The sequence below is a fragment of the Lissotriton vulgaris genome, chromosome 10 (assembly GCF_964263255.1).
Source record: "Lissotriton vulgaris chromosome 10, aLisVul1.2, whole genome shotgun sequence".
NCBI classification, from domain to species: domain Eukaryota; kingdom Metazoa; phylum Chordata; class Amphibia; order Caudata; family Salamandridae; genus Lissotriton; species Lissotriton vulgaris.
In genome coordinates, this window is record NC_141698.1 from 580,465,020 (window position 1) to 580,482,288 (window position 17,269).

The following is a 17,269-nucleotide window of genomic DNA, read 5'->3' on the forward strand; positions in this document are numbered from 1 at the left end:
CTGCGTCGCACGGTCGCCATTTAAAGGCCAAGTGCGCGGGTGGGCGGAGCAGCTGGGATGCGGGAGCAGGGAGGGAACAGAAGAGAAAGGGGCGGGGCTAATGGCGGTGGCGGGAAGCGGGAGCGGGGAGGGAGAGCGGAGGGCGGCGAGCAAACAGGAAGGAGACAGGCACAGATGCACCAAAGGAGTGCAAAACACGAAGAAAAAACGGTACTAAAAATACAGGCAACAATGCAGGTCAAAACGGATGCAAAAACAGATAACAAACGAGCATACGGCAAACAAAATAAACAAGCACAAATTTCGGTAAAAAAAAACGGCGAAAACCAAAGGGGAGCGCTCCAGACCTTTATTCTTTTTTTGAGATGATGCTATATTTTATTATTTGCTCTTCAGCTTATCATTGTGTTTTTTGGATTTTCTGTAATCAATGCTACGAATGAATTGTCAAGAACTGAATAAAAACATTAAAAAAAAAGGTTTTCTGAAGCTAATATAAAAACTGAGAGACACTTACCGGCCCTCGCAGATCAATGAGTTCCTGCCTCATTTGAGAAACTAGGGCTTCTTTGGCCAGCAGAGAACGATGCAGCCTTTCATTGAATTCCATTAACTCTCCGTGCATTTCAGCCACCTGAAAAGCAAAATATAAAATATAGAAAGAAGAGCCCATTTGATGCATAACTAGTCCTCCACTCAATTTAACTGAAAAGATTTAACCATCTCAATTAGCAACAGAAAAATGGCTGCCCTAAAACATATTTTGGCTTTTAGTCACTTAACGTTATTTAATTGTATTTATTTAATTATCAAAAATGTTCTACAAGTAACAAGTGCAAGAAATATCTTTAAAGGTGGGGGCGTCAACGCAAGAAGTCAATTTGAATACATGAACAAATTAGTCTTTAAGGTGGTGTCATAACCACCTTCAGGGAGCCATGGGTCACGCTGGTTGTTTAGGCCTTTTATTCCTGATTTTCCGAGGCCGAGCCTACTATGGATCCTGAGCAACTGGGCCAAGTAGCACTTCTGTACCTACTCTGTGGTAGGTGTGGACGAGGAGTCAAACACTTCCTTGCAGGGGAAGTGTAGATGCAGATTAGTGAACACACCTCATATCTCAAAGTGCACATAGTAATGTCAATAAATGAATGAATGTCCACTCAAATCTTTGCTTTTATTTGAAAAAGAAGAGTTTTATTTCTACATCTACACATGCAATGGGATAACATTCATAAGCAACAACATAATCCCTTTAAGGTTGGGGATCTAGTGTTTGTCAGGCAATTAAACCACATTCTTCCAAGCAAATGTAGTTGGGGTTATTCTCCATTCACTGGTGGCCACATCTAGAAAACGCTCACTAGTAGGCCATACTCAAGAGTCCCCTGTTTGACTCTGAAGTGGTCAAAAGCGTATTTGGTGCCACAGCACCTTCAGCAGTGAGGCCCTTGGGGCCCAACAGGCCTGATTCAAGTCTTATTCACTGACCATGGACCCTCGCATGCTCTGATCATGTTGCGAAGCTGGACTGCTCTTGGTACTGGTGGCACCACCAGCAGTGACAGGCTCCCTCCCAAGTGGTGCTGCCAGCTTACCCCAGTGAATGGAGATGCTCACAGTCTGCTTAGAAGCAGTAAGTCAGTCTTTCCCACTGGCGGAGGGGGTGGGCTTGATCTGTCAGCTCCTGCCTGGAGCCCAACGAGGGTGCAACATCTTTTCGGATTCGATCAAGGGAAGTACTTGATGTGCGGGTCTCGACCTGCTGAGGTTGCTGCCTCACTCTTGTCCCAGGCAACCGTCCGAATCCTTAGTAACTTCGTACTAGAAGCTCCTCCTGGCATATGGGTTTGCAGTGGTATCTCTGCCTACACCACAGCGGAAACTCCTGCAGACGCGGTTTCTCACCATGATCTTTCTACTAGTCACGCCAATGTATCGCCGATCACATGGACACAAGATCATATATTTTCTTTTTTTGGGGGAAAAACTTTATTGTGCAAAACAACATCATTACAAATATGGGCCTACAACCACAGGGGCCAGCCGCTAGTGCATGCGAATCAATTACTTGACGTCACGAAGCAGCGACTGATCCCCAGAGGTCCAGCAGAATTACAGGATACATTTCGGCAACTCAGGAGATAGGCAGGATATGAATATTTTACATTTTTAGAAAAGGAACAAAGAGAAAAACAAGGAAACAAAACTCAAGGCGAGAAACGTTTAAGACGATGTCGAGCTCCGATGGGGGGGACCTGCCATATCGGATAGAGAATCAGGAGGACGATAGAGATGACCAGGGGGGGGAGGCAGTGGGGAAGTCAGAACAATCAGCAAAAGGAGTAAAGTATTCCAGGAACCTCAGGGTCAGGGGGACAGAGAAATGTCCGGAGTGTCTTCAAAGGGGGGAGTCCTATGTCCCCTCGGTAAGTGTTCCACTGGCCCCAAATTTTACTACACGCCCTAGGCTTGCCCCTAGCCAAATATACCGTCTTCTCTCTAAACATGCACCAGTCCATATTCTCCTTCCATACTGACACGGTGGGAGTCCGTTGGGAACCCCAAAGCTGCGCAATATCCCTCTTTGCAAACATGTTCCCAAGTGCCACCCACCGGGCCTGGGCAACGTTGTAATCATTCGGCTCCCACACATTCAACAAACATCTATGAGCCTCAGGCAGCAGAGCGACCCCAGTGACACACTCCATTACCGCATGCACACGGTGCCAATACGCCGCGACCTCACGACACTCCCAAAGGATATGAAGGAAGGTGGCACTCATTCCACATCCGCGCTTACACAACCCATCCGAGGAAAAACCCATAGCAACCAAACGAGGACCCGTTACATACACACGGTGAAGAATTTTGAGCTGGACGAGACGGAGACGGGCAGGAATGGAGACCTCCTTCGGGGAGGACAGTGCGGATTGTCAGTCCTCGTCATCCAACTCCAACCCGTCTCCGGTCCAGGCCTCCCTGAGACGCACAAGGAGATCCGCCCGATTCTTAATTAATTTCTTATAAATCAAGGAAATCGTACTATTGGGCAGATGACCATCAAGTATACGGTCCTCGAGTGGGGAAGATTCAGGGACAGTGGTACCGGCCGTGAAGACCGACAGCAAAGCGTGGCGAACCTGTGCATATCTGAAGAACTCCCTCTCACTCAACTCATACTCACTCTGAAGCACCGCAAAGGATTTGACCGCACCTTTCACCCAGAGATCACCCTCTCTGCTAATGCCAATTGTATCCCAGTTCTCAAAACCTTTCGCTGTCCAGAGGCATCCCATTCTTTCCGAAGCAAACAAAGGGGTCGCTCGTGTCAATCGATCATTCCATCCCATGGCCGCATTGGCATCTTTCCACACACGCACTGCAATCTTAGTGGGTCCCGTTAGGTTCCTCCCCGCTGTCCGAGAGTAGAGCGCTCTGTTGAAGTTGCCACTAGGCAACTGATATTTATCCATCTCGAAAGCCGGATTTGGACCGGGTGCATACGTAGCATGATTGATGGCGGACAACTGGGAGGCCCAATAATAACTCCTGATGTCCGGGAGCGCGATGCCCCCGTCAAACCAGGGGAGAGTTAGTTTTGCGAGAGCGATGCGTGCGCGACCGTCCCAAATAAGCCTCCTCTGTAAACCTTCCACCTCCCGAAAGTAGGCCCTCGGAATAATATCAAAAGAGTTCTGAAGTGCGTAGAGAAATCGGGGCAGGGACATCATTCTAAAGAACAAGATCATATATAATATAACATTGACAGAATTGTAGTTGGTATGCTTTTTTAGGTTCCAGACTTTGCCTGGTTCCAAATTCAGAGTCTTAGTAGTGACTGTTAGGTGGCATACACTACAGGGATAATGTCCTGTCACATATGGCAGGCTCCAGGCATTGAGCACCATATTAGTGGGGTGTTCAAGGTGTTTCTTAGGGTAAGTGGATACCAGGCAGTCTTTTAGACTTCCTGCTTTCTTGAATGAAAAAAATGGTTTTTCCCATTTCAGTGTACCTGTTTGATGCTATGTCAAATATAGTGTCCCCTTTGGACAAATCATAAACTAGCAGAAAGACTTACAACTTCACCACACAATAATCAATTCCGTACATTCAATTTGAGCAAGAACAAAGATGATGCAAACATAGTCAAAAATTATAAAATTGTACACAATTTATTATAACATTAAAAATGACAATGAAAGCAATGATCAATATATCTTATTACAATACATGCAAATAATCATAACACAGTAGGAATAAAACATAAAAACATTTCAATTTAAAATAGAATGGGATACTGTAGTCCATCTCATAGATATCTATACCAAATTGGAGTATGAGATGGACTACAGTATCCCATTCTATTTTAAATTGAAACGTTTTTATGTTTTATTCCCACTGTGTTATGATTATTTGCAATTACAATCGTGTTTACCTATGACAAAAATATGCTTTAGGGATCCAGAAAATAGTATATGTGGGCACTCAGTTTAATTTAGATTAGTTTTTAAATTTATAATGCGCAACAGCTATCCAAAAAGGGTTTCCTGGCGCAAGGACAGGGGTACACATGTTTTACCATACAGAGGACTTATTCTGTCCCAACAAGGGATTTCTACATCAAATTTGGAGTAAAGTCTGTCTTTAGGGAGGCAATAGACAATACAAGAGTCTTTTCCAAGTATGATACAAAATCAAAAGAACCAATCAATTAGACCAATTGGGATACCTGACCCAGCAACGAGAATAAGACAGAGCCCTTAGAGATTACTTAAGAAAGATGCAAACTGTTTTTTAAAATTGTGAAGAAAATTATTCTACTCAATAAAGGCCTCTGTACATGCTGCTTTGACATAGTGTGTGAAAGAGGGCCTTGTGGTAAATGATGCCAAAAGTCTACTAAAATTCAAGTATTACGAGGGCACTAGCAATGCCTATACCTCCCTAATGTTTCAAATCAACCAGCAGGACCAACTCTGTCATCCGAAATCGTGAGAAACTAGTGTTAAAAGTACTAAGATGCCATGGTCTACCTCTTTCTGACCACTGTGCATTCCAGAACCCTCACAGGGGAGAGCCATTACATTTGGAATGATAATTATCTGGTTTGGAGAAGTCAAAAATGTCTTTTTGTAGGAGCTGTTTGAAGTGACTTATTTAAGCCTTCATGGTACCTCCAAGGTGACTAGGGAATGATGAGAAAATTCTGCTTTGATACACCCAGGAATCTGTTACAATCATTTTGTCCAGGATAGTTGTAGGTATTGTTATGTGAACTAGAGCATCTTCTTTTACTCTTAGGTATAGCAGATTATATTCTTAAGAATGCAGTGATGGACAATAGGACAGCTTGTTGTGTTGTGGTTGATGTGAAGTTGGATATGAGTTTTGAGGTAATGTCAGCATTATTCAAATGGTGTTCTTAACCAAGTGATTGTGTGGGATCAACTTCGACTTTCTCACAGCATGACAGTGGAAGACCAACATAATTCAAACAAGATAATTTTTGAGGAGCAGGAGTCTCAATAATTATATTATAGTAGTGCTGTTTTTCCAACTTCTTATCTGTTTTTGATTGTCCTGGGTGAAGCAAAACTTAATTTTTAATCTGGAGTATTTTCTTTCAAACTGGGTAATTAAAATGATGCTCACTCAGAGGGCAGGCTTTCTCACTTAACAATGGACTCAGAAGCAGTGAGTCATTCCATCAAAGTTAACCTACCTTTTCAGTCCGGGAGATGATTTAGAACCCAGATGCCTGATGACTTTAAAAATGGAGTCCTGGAACATTTCCATTCAAGGTGCTATTTAAGTTATGTGAGTGACAGAGACTGAGCAACACTAACAATCACAAGTGCAGGAGAAGGCTTCTTGGAAAAATGAAAGCTTGTAGCCTGGGTTAGTATCGCAGGTGATGGTCCAATGTAATTACATCATAAGAGTCTGGCAATAAGGAGCTCTTCCCTGGCATTAAGAAAGGGGAGTGAGTACCATGCTTGGTGAGGGTAAAACTAAAATTGGATGTCATCTAGAAGGATTTCATGATCAAGGTCGATGGGAAGTTTCCCAAAAATATTTGCAGTAAAAGGAAAATGTTACACCTGTCAGCCTAAGGGCTATCTTCCCCCAAACATTTTGCCTTTTTCTGCCATTTTTTCTGACATCTTAGCACTTTACCACTGCTAATCAGTGCTAAAGTGCGTGTGCTCTCTCCTCTAAACATGGTAATATTGTCTCATAACTAAGTGGCATATTTAATTTACTTTAAGTCCCTATGTCACGGAGTAGTGGGTTCCCCCCTGAATACTGGCCCCGAAGACCTGGACAATGATCCTTTACCTCCTCATGCTATGCCCTCTCTTCTTACACGCCTTACCCTGACAAGGATTGTGGTTGCTGCTTAACTCAGGCTTACACTCTAGTCAACCAACAACCCAATTTCTTCCAGAAAGTAAAAAGCTAGGTTTGGCATAAATGACCCCCAGAAATAAATTTGAAAACATTCCAGAAAGCAACGTAGTTGTGATGTTTTTTCTTTTAGATAAAAACATTGCTAAAGGGTGGAAGGTACGATTGCTCTGTAAAGCAAGTGCTTCCTTACCGCCCTGAGATAGGCCCAGCAAACCCTGGTAAAGTACCTAGTCTCTCAGTGGTGAATAGGCCATGCCATCTAAATAAATAATGGATTTTCGGGAAAAAGCACTGCCATAAAACAAATGTGCAAGAGACTATAACCAAACAACAGACCAGAAAAGTACTTAATGAAGTCCTCAGTCAGATTTTGCAAGGGTTCGAGTAACAGACAAAATACAGGCCATAAATTGCTTCCAGTAAACAGCAGATACCTAAGGAGCACACAGTGATGTATTGACAAATGGCACCACAGAAGAAATCGAGACTCCCTCAAAATTAAAGAAAGTCACTAATTGCCCATTTCAGTATTTTGCCACTTCAGTCAGGAGTTCAGATGTCTAGAAGAGAGCTTTCATACCAAACAGTGATAGGGTGTGATGACCAAGGCAGTCAAGTCCTGGGGAGTCAGCAGGAAGCGCTTGAACCACTTTCAAGGTTCTGCAATCACTTCTTTCGGCCTTTGGTAAGGAAGACACCCACTTTCTTACAAGACATAAGAGACATTCTGAACCTCATAGAGACTACTAATGAGGGACTCTAGATCGATCTGTTGGTAACTCTGGATGTTGGATCCCTTAACACCCACATTCCCCAGAGGGCCACCCTAGAGGTCATGGAAAGTACCCTCCTTACAGAGAAGTGGGCATCATCCACTCCATCAGCTTCATTATGGAATGTGCTACCATAGCTCTGACAGAAAACATTTAACAATATGGAGAACAACTATACAATCAAACCCAGGGTACTTCGATGGGGAGAACCTTTTCTCCCAGGTTGGCATGTCTCAATGTGGCCAGTTTTGAAGAAGAACACATTCTATACACTAATAATCAGTTTAAGACTAACATCATCCAGTGGCGCAGGTTCATGGATGACATCCTCATCTTTTGGAGTGGCGAAAGGGCGATTTGTGAAGATTTTTGTAATTGAGTCAATAAATTAAATCCTTACCTATGATTTTCAGACAATATTTCTGAAGAGTAACTCCCCTTCCTCGACCTCATGATCAGATGGGTTGGGAACAAATTGCAGACCAGTACCTACAGTGACACTGACATAAACAGTCTGTTGCTATACAGGAGTTACCATCCTAAATCCCTTTGGGATAATTTACCACATGGGCAATTTTTACGGCTATGCCGCAACTAAAGCACACTACAAGATTATGACACAAAAGCACAACCCCTTTCTGTCAATCTGAAAGGCATTACAATACCCCCCTCACAGCGTGAGGAGAGCCCAGGAACGTGCTAAAAACTGCACAGGGAAGCATTATTAGAGCCTGGTAGCAGAAAACAGGAGGACTTGCTGACGTTTGTGACCACCGAACTCCTGATTCCAAGAAAATAAGAAACCTTATCAGGAAACATTGGTCCATTTTACAAACAGGAGACCTGTCCTTTAAACTCCCCACTGTAGGAGAGTAGGGTCTGCTTCCTATGGGCACCCCTACTTTTTGCTGTGATTCTCTGGTTTTTCGACTTTAGCGTGGCTGTGAGCCTGCTAATCAGACCCACAGCCCAACTGTTCTCTCTCTAAATTGATACCATGTACTTTAGGTACATACCTGATTGGGTATTGGATCACCTTTGTGAGCCCCTGTATAGTGTACCATAGGTACCCAGGGCATAGGTGCTTCCAAGGCCTACCAGGGGCTAAAGTATGAATTATGCCACCCCTAGCTGGCCATCTAAACTGACACCACAGGCTGATCACTCAGCTTGGGTAAGGTGGTGTAATCACCCCTTACTTAGATATACTATATCTATATCTACCTTATATATAGCCACATAGAAACCTTTAAGTCACTCCTATGGCAGGCCTTAACAATCCTAGAGACAGAGTGCTTGGTTTTATGTGAGAGGGTGCCCTAGCATGAGCTGAGCCCCTCTGCAGCTTTTGGAACCATCTTCTTATAGCTGTTCTATGATATAGCCATACCATATACTCTTAAGTGCATTATAATCGTCTACGTTAATGCTAACTTTGGTTTGGCTTTATCAAAACATGTTGTGTAAGGTGTCAAACACTTTGGAATACTACCCCCCCGCCAATTCTGGTGGTGGGGTAGCATTCCACCCTTCTAGAGGGAAAAGACATGTATGTTCCTGCTTTACCCGGTTAAAGTTAAACAGAGCCTCAACATCACAAAATGGATGCTGCTGCCACAGACACGAGTCTGACCTCCTACTGCTGGGGGAAACTCCGGCAAGGGAGGCCTGGACAATAGGTTTCCTGTCGAGGGAGGTGCTAGCACCTTCCCAGACAGCCTGTAGTGTATTGGGGCAGGGTGGGTTGAAAGGAAAGATGCTTTTCCAGACACTGCCTGGGGCACACAAGGTGCTCCATGCATAGCCCGGTTCAAACCAGTTGCTGGGGCACTCCAGCCCCGCTCTGGCGCGAAACTGGACAACTGACGACATCAGAACCCTGATCGACAACGGGGAAACAGCGGCCCTCATCCTCCTGGACCTCTCCGCAGCGTTCGACACAGTCTGCCACGAACCCTAGTGAAGCGCCTCAGCAACATCGGAATCCGAGACAAAGCGCTGGAATGGATCATCTCGTTCCTCACCGGAAGAACCCAGAGAGTCCGCCTCCCTCCGTTCAGATCCGAGGCCACCGAAGTCATCTGCGCCTTCATCTGCGGCGTACCACAAGGATCTTCTCTCAGCCCGACCCTCTTCAACGTCTACATGAGCCCCTTCGCAGCCATCACACGCCAACACAACCTCAACATCATCATCATCTCCTACGCCGATGCCACCCAGCTGATCCTCTCCCTCACCAACGATCCCACCACCGCCAGAGCCAACCTACACGAAGGGATGAAAGACGTCGCCGACTGGAGGAGAAACAGCCGTCTTAAACTGAACTCAGACAAAACGGAAGTCCTCATCCTGGGATCATCACCCTCCGCCTGGGACGACTCCTGGTGGCCCCCGGCCCTGGGCACCGCCCCCAAACCTGCAGACCACGCACGCAACCTGGGCTTCATCTTGGACTCCTCCCTGTCAATGACCAGACAAGTCAACGCCGTTTCTTCCTCGTGCTTCAACACCCTGCACATGCTCCATAAGATCTTCAGATGGATCCCCACTGAAACCAGGAAGACCGTCACCCAGGCACTCGTCACCAGCCGACTGGACTACGGGAACGCCCTCTACACCGGAACTACAGCCAAACTCCAGAGAAGACTCCAACGAATCCAGAACGCCTCCGCACGACGCATCCTGGACATCCCCCGACACAGCCACATCACCGGACACCTGAGAGAACTGCACTGGCTCCCCGTCAACAAGAGAATCACGTTCAGACTCCTCACCCACGCACACAAGGCTCTACACGACCTGGGACCCAAGTACCTCAACGACTGAATGACCTTCTACACGCCCACGCGCCAGCTACGATCTACCAGCCACGCACTCGCCACCGTACCTCGCATCCGCAGAACCACCGCCAGAGGAAGATCCTTCTCCTACCTGGCAGCCAAGACCTGGAACTCCCACCCCACTCACCTCTGCCGTACCCAAGACCATCTCTCCTTCAGGAAGCAACTCAAGACCTGGCTGTTCGAACAGTAACACACCCCTTTCCCCCACCACCTTGAGACCCTCCCGGGTGAGTAGCGCGCTTTATAAATGCCTTGATTGATTGATTGATTGTAACCACCCCCTTCCCAGGTGAAATTCTGATACAAAACTCTTGGACCTTCGACGTTCTATACTGACTAGAAGACTGAAGACATCTCCCTTGTGGTCAAGGACTGACCACCCTGTGCAAACAGGCACCACCAGTAACTTGCCGGTTTGCTTTGTCGACGCTCCTGCCGGAACCCGAAGACTCAGCAACTCAGGAACTGGACTTCCAGACTTCTCTGACTCCGATCCACATTCACAGCAAAGCTGAGACACGTGGCGGACACGAGAGACTTGGGACCGGACACCCTGGACCTCCTGCATTTTGCTAACTGCTCGACTCCCGAGGTACCCTCGCAGTTGTGCATTGGGGTATGAGAAGCCCCAGACCTGAGAGCCATTTGCACCAAAGCTCAGCCCTCCACACTCCACGAGTGCCGAGTGGGTCCTGCTCCTGCATTTCAGCTCGGCGCGTCTTCCCGGTTGCTAGCCCGCTGGCTAGTAAGCCCTCTGAAGACTTCTTTTCGAATCTACACCACTGGCCTGGTTGCTCCAGGCTTGCTCCAGCTTCCCTACTAAGGAGAAGTTCCCCAGACCTTGCTGGTCTGACTCGAAGCCAATCTTCACTTCGTGCGTGGTTTGCGTTTGCCAAGGCTAGTTGTGTCCAATCCGGATACCGACGCCGCAGTCAACTAGATCCTTCGTGGGACAGCTTGAATCCAGCTCCTGGTCATCGTCGACACCTCCTGGTCCTCGTGGCTGCAGATACAAGCTTCACCTCTTCACCTGAAATCTCCTCGACATCGCCTGGTTCCTTCCTGGTCACTGGTTAGTGACCCAGACTCTGTCCCCTCTGCTTTCAGGTTCTTCAGTTCCTCGATCCACCCTTAGATCCACCCGGACACTTTTCCTCTGGTCGCCTGCAGCACTTCTTCGCAGATCTCCATAAGAAACATCAATGAAACCCGACACCAAAATACACCTATGCACCCGGCTTCCCTGGGTGAGGTTACTCGAGTACTCCAGTGCTCCCGTCGGTATTGACTATCCAAGTGTCCTAGTCTAAAGTGGTTTTGTCATAGTCCATCCGGAAGTGCCCTAAATCTATAACTTTGTAACTTCTTCGTTCTTGGTTATAAGTCAATGGTAACTTGTGACTGTGTTTAGAAACTGCACGCGTCTCCCGTGGGTCTCCTACTTCCTAACCTTTGGTTGTCTAGTGTAGCCCCAGCGATTCCCTAGGCCTATTTACTATTCCTGAGTTGGTTCTTATAACACTTACTTAGTATATGGTTTGTGGGGCCCCTAGGGCAAAGCTGTATTTGTGCAACTTATCGTATGCTATTTAAGTAACTTGTGATGTACTTCGATCTCTGACCTCATAAAGAGTTCTGAGGGGATGTGTTATAAATAAATATATATATATGATATATACCTTGTGTGGTGTCCTTTCATTTGGTATTCAAGGGATTATAATTGGTCAAACAAACAGCTTCACATGCTCTTTGGAGTTTAGCCTAAGACTGCTGGTCCATCCTACCACTAGGATAGCTTGTCTATAAGGTTGACTTTACAACCACCATCAATAAGGGTCGTTTAGACTGGTGCAAGGTGCCCACTAGAATAGTGGACATCATATGCCAGGCTAACTTCTCACACCCATGGTTTGCATTTAAATGCACTTCTAACCTCAAAGACATGTTGGTACATACAAGACCACAAGGACACAGACAACCGACCATTATGGGACCTGCCTCCCATCAAGGGTTACTACTCCTGTGGATCATGTTATGTGTAGAAATCCACTGAAATCACCAAAGAAATCCAGCTGGATACACTTTCATGAGGACACAAATGGCACACATTAATTGCAATTCAAAAAGTTGTGTCTATATGGTAGCTTGCCCTTGTGAATTGAGATATGTAGGCATGACCACGCGCCCAGTAAAAGTGAGAATAAATGAACACCATAGCAATATACGTTGCAAAAAGATGAGTACCAAAATGAGTACACGTTATCTCAACAAGGAGCACTTGAGGCACACCCTAATATGAATAGGGTATGCCCATATGCGAGTTCAATGCTCACTGTGCCCCTGAATTCAAGCTAGCCGGGCTGATGAGGGGTGATACCCAGAAACCAGTCCCAGGATGCTTGTTTCCTGTCCAGGGAGAACCTGTCCTGGCAGCTCGGGGTGGAATAGTTCCATTGGGAGCAGGGTCAAGGTTGATTTGCATATGGCGGAAGGGCATGGTGGGCAAAAAAACAACAATGTATTCAGGCCCAGATCTCTGTACTAGGGGTGAATGTTTTACACTGACCAGCATTCTGTCCATCAATTGTTCTTTTTACATTTTCCTAGAACAGGCCAGAAGGAATGGAAGAACCTTGCTAATGATACTTAGTAGACAGAAACAGGTTCTAGAGAGAGTTTTGATATGCTCTTCAAAGGAAAGCTTGTAGTAAAAAATTACCCCCAGATTTTTAGAGTGAGGAGTTCCAAGAACTCCTGGACGACATTTCTTGCTCCATCAGCGAGGGATGCCAAAAATGACAACCTTAGTTTTATCATCACCATACAAAGTTAATGTATTGTGGTTCATTCCAGGCAGCTAGCTCTATAAGTCAAGATAAGAATTGAGGAGCTCATTCCTCAGTGCTTCTGTCTAACCTTAAAATTAGTTGAGCGTCATCAGCATATGCGTAAAAACTCCACCCGTGAGAGTGAATGAGTATGCCAAACATTAAAAAAGTGTACGACTGAGGACTGATCCCTGTGCGAATGGATTAGGCAGAGGATGTATAGTTTAGTCAGGGAAACTTTGGTCCTGTAGGACAAAGGTAAACCAATTGTGTACTGCGCAGGGCCGACTTTAGGGCGGTGCGACCGGTGCCACTGCACTGGGCATCAAGCTCGGTGAGGCACCATTTGTGCTCATAAATCTGCACTATTCGTATCACCCAAGAGCTTGCAGAGCACACCACTATCCCTTTTTCCTTTCCACAACATGGGTCCTCGTTGAAATAAAAGGAGGACTCCTGTGTTCATGCCATTGCAGATTACGCAGATTTACTGCCAGCTCCCGCCCTTACTTCTTTGTATTCTCAGAACAACTGCTTGGAGCCGTCCGGGAGACTAACAAAAGTTCGTTTTCGTGGATTAGCAGTGTCACACAAAGTGAGCAACATTCTTGGTAGTGCATTAAAGGTCAGTTTGGTCACATTAATTGTTCCATTAAATTGTTTTACGTGATGTCCATATGTTTAATTTTTAAAATTGTCAATTGGAAGTCACGTCGAGAAAACCCATATAATAAGTAACATTTTACTTGGTACAGCGTTTAAAAGCTATACAGAAAGAAACATTCAACTTGGTGTAGTTTTTCAGATGTGCCGCATGCTGTAAAAGGTTAGACCTGTGAATTAAAGTCGCACAGAACAGGAAGATTGCAATTGCATAATTAAACTAAAAACGTTAACATTTCTGTCTTGATGAATGGTATGGTGACATTAAGTTTTGCCTTCCTTACTTTGAAAAACATTTCAATAAATATGAACTCCCAAACACCAATAAAAGTTTGCTTCCTAACGTTTATTTTTGCTATTATGCCTGCTGCAAAGAAGCATACAATGCATATTACTGAACTGTATTTAAGGTAGATAGCTCAGTGGGGTACCGCTTTTGTCACAGAGATCCTTTTGTTACTAGGGGTGGGTGGATTTTGCGTAATCGCGTTACGCAAATCTCAGCAAAATGGTAAAAAATCTCTGTGAACACGCAGAAATTTCGAGAAGAATTGCTTGTTTGCGATGCTTTTTCACTGTTTGCAATCGCTGTTTGCGTGCTCGGGAGGAAATATCTTGAGAACACGCATTTGAGAACGCGAACAGGCTAAATATTTTGCGAAGTCACGGAACGCAGAATTTTGGGGAATTTTGCGTTTTCAGCGAAACGCGAAATTCCGCAAGTGGATCGGAATTTACCACCCAGGCCTATTTGTTACTTGCAGTTCATAGGTTACAATCCTAATAAAGAACAGTGACCAATGAACTGTCATTGAAATGCTGCATGGTATAGGTTAGAACATTGTTTTTTCCACCTGTCTTTTCTTATCCTAATGTTGCTAAAAAAGGGTTTGTTTTGGTTGAAATATATTCTTATTAGTGAAGCCAACCCCAACCTCTGTGTTATGTTTTAAATCTCTAGACAAAATGATGTTAAAATATGCTACTTACTGGTATGGATCACGTGAGTCTTACATCTTGTAATCCTCGTGTTATGTAACGTTTCCTATAGACTGAATTCCTCACATATGATTCATTGTCTGTATATAATATATGTGCGATGTGAAGTGCTCCGACATCCTACACTGGTGTGAGTAGTGTTATAAAACAAAATGTATGTAAGAGAGGGACTATAGAGAGATGAGGGGCAATGTAGGGTGGTAGTGGAGCAGCAGGAGGTCATGGGTGGGGGGCGGCAAAAAAGACTTGCACCCTGCGCCACCAGCACTGAAGCCGGCCTCCGTGAACGGACAAGTAAAATGGATAAATCGAATAAAATCTGGGCTGCCATTCTTCCATCATCCACAATAAGCAGATGCCGTTAGTGGCTTTGGCCACCCTAGTTTCCATGCTAAGAACTTTTCCGAAAAGCAGATTGGGCAGGGTGGATGGAGAAGATGCAGTCATCCCATGAAGTTAAGTATTTGTTTGTTGGTCATCGCTTCAATTGTCGTACCAAATAGTGGCAGTAAAAAGATGAGGTGATGCCTTTTAAGACATTTTAATCAGAAGAACGCAATACATTTCAAAGCAGGGGCGCTCAGCATTTGTATTTGACTCGGAAAAAACTCAGGCAAGTGAGTCTGATGAGGACAAAAAGGCCTCTTAAAACTACAGAAATAAAAAAAATAGACATTATCATGCACTTTCAACAAACCTCCGTTAACAGAATCAACAGATAATGATTGTCTGTACAACAATAACATTTCTCTACGCAGATGCTGTTTGGTGTGTTGTATTGCTGCGTCATAAACACAATAGCTGTTGATCAGCCCCACGATTTCAGGCAAGAACAAGAAAAACCCAGACTAAGTTACATTTTGTTCGGTTTACTGGCGAATCTTTACTATGTAATTTTTTTATAAAACAAGCAAATATTTGCATTTTTCTGTATAAACAAATCAGCCAGACTCCTGTCAGGGAACAAACAGCTTGAATCACGCGGGCCCATCTTAACTCTCACGACTAATTTCTCATTCGGTAAACATTCTAAGCTGTTTTATATTCTCACCTCAATCAACTTGCGTTCGTAGGAGTTTGCCAATTCTTCGTTGTCTTCGGCGGATTTGAGAACAGGGGGCGCTATTTCGCTATCAATGTTTCGAATGTTGAACATACCTGAAATACAAGATCCCATGTTACCCGAGTAAGCAAGCTGAGCTGGGCTTTTCCTTAGAGGCACAATCATTTGGTGTTATACTTAAGTGTGAGATAAACAACAATAAACGTGTCCCACCGGCAGCCTTTTAACCAATAATTAATCTAGTCTACTCGATACCTTTACAAGTTATTTCACGGAAAGGGTGCCCATGCAATATTCCACGCAGCCTGGATGGCTCCATCTGTCCCAGAGCCCTGTTTGCAGCCTCACTGTGTTTAGTTTTCTAGCTCTGCTCTGACACAGCATTTGAATCACTGGGTCTTTCCTTCTGGTTCTGCTCCTTCAGAAACCCCCGGGATAAAAACACACACTTAATTCTGACATCCTTATTCTGCAGGTACCACTTACCCACTGATTGCAAGTACTCCAGGGTCAGATGTGAGAATTCCTTCACTTAATATAAATTCTGAAAAAAGCTCATAACACTTGCCAAACCAACCAAAAAGCTAGTATTCACAGGGCATTTTTCCTTGCAAGTTTGAAGTAGTGAAGTGTATCCGGAAGGCCGGTTTTGTCACACCCGTAAATTAGTTGGTAGGATAAAAATCCACACAACTTCACGTAACTCCATTAATAGTTATAACTATATGAGGTGTGGTAAGAGGAGTTAAAGCCTATCGGAATGTTACAGTTTATTGATAATCGAGGACTCAGTACTTGATTTCTGTTGGAAAAAACATTGGCAATAGGTACATGATTTGTCAATGATTGTTCTTTTTATAGTTTTCTTAAAAAATGTTTCACTGAGCAGGGGGAGTGGGTGGTGGGGATAAAGTAAAAATAAAGGAAGGCTGAGGGGACAAACACCACTCAGGAAAGAGCGCAACACGGAGGGTGGGGCGGGAAGCACACAAGAAGGAAAACACACAGAGAAGGAGAGAACTACATGCGGCACAGAGCAACCCGGGAGAGCGCAACCAGGCAGAGCGCAACCAGGGAGAGCGCAACCAGGGAGAGCGCAACCAGGGAGAGCGCAACCAGGGAGAGCGCAACCAGGGAGAGCGCAACCAGGGAGAGCGCAACCAAGGAGAGCCCAACCAAGGAGAGCCCAACCAAGGTGAGCTGGAGTATAGTGGCACATGGGGGAGACAACAAGGTAACACATGCACCCTCTTGGAGTGTTTAGTCAAAAAGATGGACGTAGTTCCATAACAGTGAGGAGTGGAAGACATAAGTCAATTATGTGCATGGTAAAGAGACTTGTATTCAAGGGATGAACAAACACAAGATGGAACAAGGAACGCCTTTGAATGAGAAGCAAGGTGACAATAAAGACAATCAATGGTAAGTAATAGGTGGGTTTTAAGTCCACTGTAAATTCTTGTTTAGCTTACAATAGGTATTTTCTAAACAGACAGCTTGCACTATCTGGTAGGCGAGACCTAAAAAGATCTATTTTCAGAGGATAAGTTCTCAATAATAAATTAAATATTAGTGCTTGGGGCGGACTTGTGTTTCTGCAGGCTTTTTAGCAGTTTTGAATTAACTTTTGGAATCTATCCAATTCTTGTCATAATTTGCTTAGGGCCAAAATATCCATGAATT

At 44.8% G+C, this 17,269-nt stretch overlaps 1 protein-coding gene across 1 annotated transcript in view; it reads right to left on the reverse strand.

Moving 5' to 3' along the window:
- Positions 1-15,700, reverse strand: part of LOC147688550 (sorting nexin-29-like) — a 778,635-nt gene extending 762,935 nt beyond the window's left edge. The window contains exons 1-2 of the mRNA XM_086939800.1: positions 15,575-15,700; positions 518-634 (exon numbers count right to left, since the gene is read on the reverse strand). Of these exons, the coding sequence (XP_086795926.1) occupies positions 518-634; positions 15,575-15,700 (243 nt within the window). The remainder of the gene's footprint in view (positions 1-517; positions 635-15,574) is intronic.
- Positions 15,701-17,269: the final 1,569 nt, after the last annotated feature.